This window comes from Cicer arietinum, chromosome 7 (assembly GCF_000331145.2).
Source record: "Cicer arietinum cultivar CDC Frontier isolate Library 1 chromosome 7, Cicar.CDCFrontier_v2.0, whole genome shotgun sequence".
NCBI lineage: Eukaryota > Viridiplantae > Streptophyta > Magnoliopsida > Fabales > Fabaceae > Cicer > Cicer arietinum.
Window position 1 is genome coordinate 3,095,655 of NC_021166.2, and position 8,516 is coordinate 3,104,170.

General features: G+C 34.2%; 2 protein-coding genes across 4 annotated transcripts in view; one reads left to right on the forward strand and one right to left on the reverse strand.

The window, feature by feature from the left end:
* The window catches only part of LOC101501417 (protein phosphatase 2C 50-like), a 3,550-nt gene extending 1,726 nt beyond the window's left edge, over positions 1-1,824 (forward strand). For all 3 annotated transcript variants that reach the window (XM_004507909.4, XM_027336854.2, XM_073363967.1), the window contains exons 3-6: positions 1-280; positions 532-885; positions 982-1,087; positions 1,317-1,824. In XM_004507909.4, coding sequence (XP_004507966.1) covers positions 1-280; positions 532-885; positions 982-1,087; positions 1,317-1,660 — 1,084 coding nt within the window. In that variant the 3' untranslated portion in view covers positions 1,661-1,824. The remainder of the gene's footprint in view (positions 281-531; positions 886-981; positions 1,088-1,316) is intronic.
* Positions 1,825-2,005: 181 nt separating this feature from the next.
* On the reverse strand, positions 2,006-7,168 carry CAMKK3 (mitogen-activated protein kinase kinase 3). Its single transcript, XM_004507910.4, has 9 exons — positions 6,736-7,168; positions 6,530-6,614; positions 5,251-5,385; positions 4,068-4,292; positions 3,780-3,962; positions 3,453-3,682; positions 2,958-3,003; positions 2,774-2,869; positions 2,006-2,336 (listed from the first exon to the last, which is right to left on the reverse strand). The coding sequence occupies exons 1-8, from the start codon at positions 6,810-6,812 to the stop codon at positions 2,780-2,782; spliced, it is 1,071 nt and encodes a 356-aa protein (XP_004507967.1). The 5' UTR covers positions 6,813-7,168; the 3' UTR covers positions 2,006-2,336; positions 2,774-2,779.
* Between the last annotated feature and the right edge of the window lie 1,348 nt (positions 7,169-8,516).

Sequence of the window (8,516 nt, forward strand, 5' to 3'; positions counted from 1 at the left end):
GGAAGAGGTTGATCCAAAACTATCTGCTATGCTTTTTGATCAGTTTCCAAAGGAGAACAAAACATGGAGAACAAACAACCAGAATGGTTTGGAGTTGAGTAGTGGCCCTCTCTTTGGTTTCTCATCAATCTGTGGAAATAGACAGGAGATGGAAGATGCTGTTTCTGTTATACCTCAACTTTTCCAAGTCCCTTCACAGATGCTAATGGATGACCATGTGAATGAAAACACAAAACTAGCACATTTTTTTGGTGTCTATGATGGACATGGGGGCTTTCAGGTATGCCTTAATCAAATCATACAGTTTGTATCATTGAAAACTTTAGGGCTTGTTTACTGAAAATATATAAATTTTTTGTTTTTCTAAAATGTGTGTTAGTTTTACTTACAAACAAGGAGATAATAGATTCTTGAAGTGAACAATTGTTTGCAATTTTAGAAACAACGAAAATACCAAAAGAGGTTGTTGCAGGTTGTTGTATGCCGTGAACAATTGTCTACATTTTCACTGAGAGTGTGTGGTTTTCATAGGTTGCTAGTTACTGCCGGGAACGTCTTCATTCAGTGTTGATTGAGGAGATCAAAACACAACAGTTGAATATGGTAACAAATGAGAGAAACGATTGGCAGAAGGATTGGAAGACAGCATTGTCCAAGTGTTTTCAGAAAGTAGATGATGAGGTTGGAGGAAATGGTGCAGGTAACAGTGAAACAAAAAGTGGTGGCTCTGAGTCTAATATTGAACCTCTTGCTCCTGAGACAGCTGGTTCCACTGCAGTGGTTGCCATTTTAAGTCAAACTCACATAGTAGTTGCAAATTGTGGAGATTCAAGAGCCGTCTTGTATCGCGGGAAAGAAGCCATGGCATTGTCTTCTGATCACAAAGTAAGAACATTTCGTCCTTGCTTCACAATATTTTTGGTGAATTTGTGTTAGAATCTGAAGTTGTCTGATATAACAAACTTTACCTCACATTTGCAGCCAAATCGCGAGGACGAGAGAGCAAGAATAGAAGCTGCAGGAGGAAGAGTCATAAGTTGGAAAGGATACCGAGTTCTCGGTGTCCTGGCCATGTCAAGGTCCATAGGTAAGTTTCTGTTGCATGAAATTGCCTCTTTGCATCTTTACAACATGATTGGCTTTCTGTTTCTTGCAACTTGATACTACTGTGCTTGCATGAAGGTTATTGTTTATTTATCATGATTCATATGAATCAAATGGTTTTTGCTGAAGTGGGATGCATGGAATTGTTTTCGGCTGCATAAAATCACTCATCGGTAATAGACATTAATTTTCCTAACTGTCTTGTTCAACAGGTGATAGATACTTGAAACCATGGATAATTCCAGAACCAGAAGTTAATATTGTGCAAAGAGAGAGAAGCGATGAGTGCCTTATTTTAGCAAGTGATGGTTTGTGGGATGTAATGACCAACGAAGAAGCATGCGATGTCGCAAGGAAGCGAATTCTTATTTGGCACAAGAAGTATGGAAACAACGGAACAACAGGACATGACAAAGGAGAAGGAGGAGTTGATCTTGCATCTCAGTCGGCCGCAGAGTATCTATCAAAACTCGCCCTCCACAGAGGAAGCGGCGATAACATCTCTGTAATTGTGATAGACCTAAAGGCTCAGAGAAAATTGAAGAGAAAGACATAACATAACCTGTTTTTAGCATGTTGAATTGAAATATCTTCATTGATGCTATTGATTTATGGTTTGTATTTCAGAATCATTAGAACTTTTTAGCCCCTCACTTTTTCACCAGGGCTAAGTAAGTTATGTATGCTATAAAATTCAAAGTGTACAAGGTTACTGGATAAGACCTCTCCATGACTCACAAGTTTTTATATAATAAAACTTAAGAGGGTCAAATTTTCAAGTTAGTTACTTAAAAAGAAAAAAATGATCAAGCAATTTGAGAAGTATTAACCAAATAAAATGCGTCAAAACATAACTTGAGAGCCGTTTAGGCATAAATTTTCGTGTTAACTCGGGACAGCCTGAAAAAACTTGTAACTCAATAATTATAAATTTGTACAACAGATAATATTCTCTGCATCTTAGGCAAATCCTAGGGGTAAGTTCTGTTGCAATCATAAAATTTCAAGCATTTTGCTGCAAGTGGCCTTAAATAATACTCAATGTTCATCATTAAAATCCTTCACAAAGTTCCAATCATGGCAATTCCTTTAACTTTGCATCTATGAGTTTCTCACAAGTTATTGAACTCAATCACTAAACAACAGAATACAGTATCTTCGGCATAACTATAGGGGCTGGTTTATCCGACTCATCTGCAAATGCGACCCATATGCAAGCGCCAAGCAGCAGTCTACAATGACAAATAAAAGTGAATCATAAATACAATTGTATATAAGGTGGCATTTGTAGTTACCAAATTGTCACGGAGTACTATAATTCCAACAGTTCAAAATTTAGGGGGGAAAAGGATATTCAGATTATTCATAATTGTTAGTATATGAATCACAGGTCGAAAAGAGTGCATATTTCAATGCTTGTGACTAATAAATAATGAATTTGCCTTCAAGGCTTCAAGTCCACTAAGAAGCCTAGGACAAGCTTTCTTGACGAAGGATGACTGTAGATGAAAAACATGATCACCAAAACAATACCATTTAGAGTCCTTATGACAGGTTTTATTTATATATTGATCTATATTCAAGAACACCTGATAAATTCGCAAATAAAGAACATAGGAATAAGATGTTGTTATTTAAATATAGAACAAAGTCCAAGATTGGAACATACAATATTTTATAAGGTTGCGAGTGGAGATCCTGCATTGGAGAAGTAAGATGAAAGATCCACATGCAAGTCATCATACATGCTGATGAAAGGAAGTCTCTGGAGTTTGAATCAAATATATAGCATCAGAAAGACTATTGTACGTGACATTTGTAAATGGACAAGATAAGATAAGATTTTCACATACCATAAGTTCCTGAGCCGACAGTCTATCCGCCGGGTTTTTCTGTAGACTATACAAAGAGAAGATTGAAAAAGGAAAATCAGAAGAAGACTCGTGAAAAGCACACAGATGACATAGAGTTCCTGGAAAAATAGCCAACTGAATTGCAATGGAAGGTGCCTACTTCTTAGATATGTTTAACCAGATATGACAACCGGTTCCATGAAATTAAGAAACATATTGTAAAAATTAAAATAATGCATGAAAATAAGGGTTAACAAAGGCAGGTAAGGAAAATGCTTTACATTTTCACTGTTGTTGTCTTCATTCTACAAAATCAAGGCTCCTAAAACATCTAAACAAATATCCGGACAACACTTTAGAACTGATAGCGTTATTTAAAAGTGTGCTTTTTCTCTTGCTCCCTTTTCTGAGTATGTATGCACGTGCGCATGTTCATTCTTTGGGTGGGTTAGAACTCTTGACTATACATTACTAGTTAGCATATTAAACAATTACCATGCAGAGATAAATGAGCAAAATTCTGTAGAGAATTGTTCAGATGGAGCAGTAGGAGGAGGTTTGTCGACAATAGTTTCAATAAGGTCAAATATACTTTCCCATTTTTCACTTTGATCAGGTGGTGTATATGGAAACCGCCCCATAGCACACTCAAGCAATATTAGTCCCAAACTCCATATATCACTTTTGTAGTTGTAGCCATGTTGGCTTCCGTTGATTCTCTCCGGCTGTAAATTTGATAGAGTGGATGTTATTTTCCACGAAACGGTGGTACATTTTGGTAGTCAAATATATAAATATAATATGATTGCATATTTTACTTACAGACATATAGTTGCATGTGCCAATGAAAGTATTTGCTTGACCAGATGTACTTTCCATAATTGCACTAACACCAAAATCAGTAATCTTTACTTCGCCTATATGATTAATCAACAGATTAGAAGGTTTCAAGTCTCTGTGGATAATATATCTTTCGTGGTGAAGATATATTAAACCCATCAGCACCTATACCATTAAAAATGAAGAAATAAAGGAATTAGCTCTTGTTTAGGGTTCAGTAAAAAGCATTATGAGTGGAAGACTGAAGAGCAACAATTGCTTACTCCTCACCTGCTTGCAGATGGCAGAAAGATAACGTTCCGGAATTGTTTTAACTTTCTTCAGAAGATCAGCCAAGGAACCTCCATCCATGTACTCTAAGATGATTGATATGACACCATTGTCATAGAATGATTGGTAGCAGACAACAACATAGGGACATTGTGCTGCTTGATTAATTTTCAGCTCTTTAGCTATCTGCTTGCGCACGGACTCTTCAATATTCATTTGAATTACCTTAATCGTGAAGAATGCATACATAAGGGACAAAAGAACAAGGTCGAATGGACGTACACGATAGCATTAAGGTTTATATATGTATATATTGGATAAAAGGAAAGTAATTATTTCAAAAGTTCAAATAGCTACTATTAGGAAAATCGTGATACAGCAGCCTTTCAAGCTCAAAAACTAGAATACTAGATTGCTATACTAGCAGGCATAAACAGAAACAGCTGAAATTGAAAATTGCTAGAAACAGGGCAATATCAATATGGGACATGTTACCTCATCATTGCTCTACTTCCAAAATCTAATAGGAAAAGGGGGGGTGACAAAAGAAGAAATTTTTAATATTGAGAGGTGGGGAATTGATGACCTTAGTGAAAATGTTGTCTGATCAGTGTTGTTAAATAGCGGCAGTATAGCGTAGCAGAATTTGAACAAATCGCTATTGTTATGCGATAAGCTATTTAGTAAAAAAATATAGTTGCACTACAGCACTGTTGCATAACGGAACTTGAACAAACCGCTATATCTGTAATTTGTGATCGACAACACTGGTATGAACTCACGTCATAACTTATATGTGTCTCATTCAAAGATTGCTTAAAATATACAAGATCCTAGGGAAGAGATATGTTGTGTCTCAAACAGCAAGTTAAATTAAATACAATTCAAAGGTCCAAAGTTGAGAGAACATAAAGATGATGTTTTGACATAATGGAAAAGAAACACCTGCAACATAATAACAATCAACTAAATACTTGGATGAAATTTAGTCGCTCCTAATGAAATTAAATCACTAAGCACTTGGTGGAAAAACATTTTCTGAAACAGACTGATATTGCAAGCTTTAGGGACACTAATCATGTGGACAAGACACGTTCCAGATGTCCTTGCTGACAGGTGTAAAGGCAGAGCTAAATTAGGAAACCATATTATGTTTAACAAGTATGGAGTGTGGATAGACAACCTTTAATGCGAAAAACTGATTAGTCCATTTGTGTTGCACCAATTGCACCACCCCTCCATTTCCCTTCCCAACGACTTTCACTGCGTCTATGTCCGCCAAACTTAACTGGTCGTCTGTTGCCTTGATTGGGGGTGGCTGAAAACATATAACACATGTTAAATTCATAGATAACATATTGTAAGAATTCAGGCCAACACATGTAATGTAACCAAAAAATAAAGCAGGACCAACATTCAAACCTCTTTGCCCTAATTATACCTAAAACCATAATGGTTGGGTAATCAGATGTATTTTTTTAACTGAGACACTAAAAGAAGTGTGAATAGGAATTAACTTTGGGTTCTCACTAACAACAAATCTTTCTCCTTTTATAGTTTTACCAAATGTGATGCTAACTAGCGTGTTTTACTCGTGCATTTGCACATGTCACTTCCATTTTTACGCATGCTCAAACCGAAGCTGTATTGAGGTGAACTCGCTCCCCTATGTATCTACTATCAATTTATTCTGGTTTCTAAAATGTACGACCAAATAAAAGCATCATAGAAAAGTATGCATTGAAACAACACGGTAGTGAGGTACTTTCAATTGATTCTGGCAAAAATCACACTTCATTACGGAGGAAACAAAGGGTTCATTACTTGGATACAGCTATACAGTATAGCCAAAGATAACATCAAAAAGGTAGGGGAGAGGAAGAGAATCCAACATTATCTAAGAATGCAAACAATTCCACAACAAACTTTGTTTGTGTAAATGTTTTTATTTTCTTTCATGGAATTGAATGAGTTTAAAGACTCATTTTGTTAAATGGCTCATAAGTGGATGACTTATGCTGCTGAGCACAATTTTACTTCATAAAATTCCAACTTGTTCCCTTTTTGTTCTGAAGAACAATGAAAATAAGATGACAAAATCTGTACGACACTGATAAATTAGTTTAAAAAATATCTAGTTCAATTCAAAATAGTATCAAAGGGTAACAAAAGTAGGCTGAAACCCAACACCTCCATCCAAAAAAAAAAAGACCTTTTTTTTTTCATTTTGATTATACCCAAATAATAAATAAGAACAAAAAACAATCCATCGTACTAAAATTCTCCATTTGGGTAAAAAAAAACCTCAAAATAAGAAAGCGACATCAAAAAAGAGGAATCCTTTCTTATAAGAGAAACTATTTCTTGTTTCATCAGATCCAAAAGATCGAATGGAAGAAAATAATTGAAATAAATAAATAAAAAACAAGAATGCATGGAAGAGATTAGAGAAAGTATGTCACAGCTTCAACTTCACTTTGAGAGACAATTCGAACTCCATCTCTGTTAACAAGCAGATCTCCATCCTTAAACGTTCCACTTTCAGTCCTACAACACACCCAGATGCCAAAAATTCCAATTTATCAAAAAACAAATTCAAACAATCACATTCACAAACATGTAGTATGCAGAAAGAGCGAGCGAGCGAGAGAGAGAGAGAGAGACTAACAGAAACTTGGCAAAAGCAGCTTGATCAGTTGCAGGAACAGAGAGTTTGAGACCGAGGCCCAAGTTTCCTTTGGTCATGATGATTATGATTATAGGGTACACAAGAGAGAGAGAGAGAGAGAGAGAGAGAGAGAGAATCACTTGATTTTCAAAAGAACAAAAACTTCACACTTATAAATAAATAAAAGACAATCTCTATTACTGTATATATATGTAATCAAAACATAGTATAGTGGAGTAATATAATAATAGTGGTTGAGTTGAGGATCGAGGGAGTGAATTTTTTTAACATTGTGATAGGTTGGCAAAGAGAACAGTCACCATTGACGAACTTCTTAGGATAATTAAAAACTAAGGAAGCAGCTTTTCTTTTGAAGATGGATGGATGGATAGAGACTCTTGTTTTATTGTTGATTTTTCAGACTTTTCTTTTCCTGTCGGTTTCAGTTTTTAAATTTGAGGGATTATTTTAGTCTTTTATTTAGTTCAACCGATCGGATGGTTGAGGAGAGGGGTTCAACCGATCTCAAGAGAAGGAATGGATTATAATGAAAGAGAAAAGAGATCAGATAATTTTTAATAACTTTATGTTTTGTTAACGAGATGAAAATGATTTTAAATGATTTTTTAATTATATTAAATGCATTTTTCTTCTCCAAATCTTTAAAATGGAAGGAGAATTAATAGATAGTTTTGCTTTTTTCTTTTCTAAATCTCTCCAACCAAACACTTTGGATTGATACAAAATGGGGGAATTGAATGAAATGAAATAAAATGAAAGAGAATAATATCAATTTTCATTGTTTGGTTTTATAAACAATAAATAGAATGAAATGGAGTACGATGTACTACTTATTTCTCCAATTTTTCATTCTCCTAATTTGGGATGTATCTAACGGAATGAACAATTAATTGCATTCGATGATAAAATATACAAACAATGGAATGAAATACATGATTAATTATGTTGTCTTCAATTCCATTATATTCCGTTTTGCTCCATTACTTTTAAGTTATCCAAACACAGCCTAAGGTTTGAGTTGTTTGTTCAATTCTACTTGGTTCAACTCGAATGGGAAGGGAGGATAGAAATTTTAATAGAAGGGAGAGAAAATTGAAACATGTTTGGTTTAAAAGCAAAGAGAAGAGGGGATGAGAGATATTTTTATTAGTTGTATATTTGGTTCAAAAAAGAAGAATTTCAAATGATTTTTTATGTTGTGTTAGTTCTCTCAACTCCCTTCAAAATCTCCCAAAATGAAAGAAAAGAAAAATGAGTTATATAAAAGATTTTGACTTCCTTTATTCCTCTTTTAAAAATTAAATCAAATACAAAACTTATATCTATTCTCCTTCGTCTACCTCTAATCAACCACAATCAATAAATCATAAGGATAACAATTAACACTCTCTAGTTATGATACTATAATGTCTTTGTTCGTTTTTCACGTTAGAAAATAACACTCGTACTCGAGTTTATCTTTATGTGGACAACAACTTTAATGTCATTATTCACACTGTGTGAGCATCAAAGTGCTAAATATATCCACTTGTTACTTGCATTTTGACTATAAAAAAACAATAAGAAAAGAATATCATAACTTAATTAAAATGTAATATAAATAAAATAAAGTAAAAAAAACAGATAAAAAAAAAATACAATCCAAAAATCTTATAAAGCTGCTTAGAAAATATCATAAATGATAATATTTATTTAAATAAAAATATCCAAAAAATAAACATAAAGTTTGAATTGGTAATATATATATATATATATATATA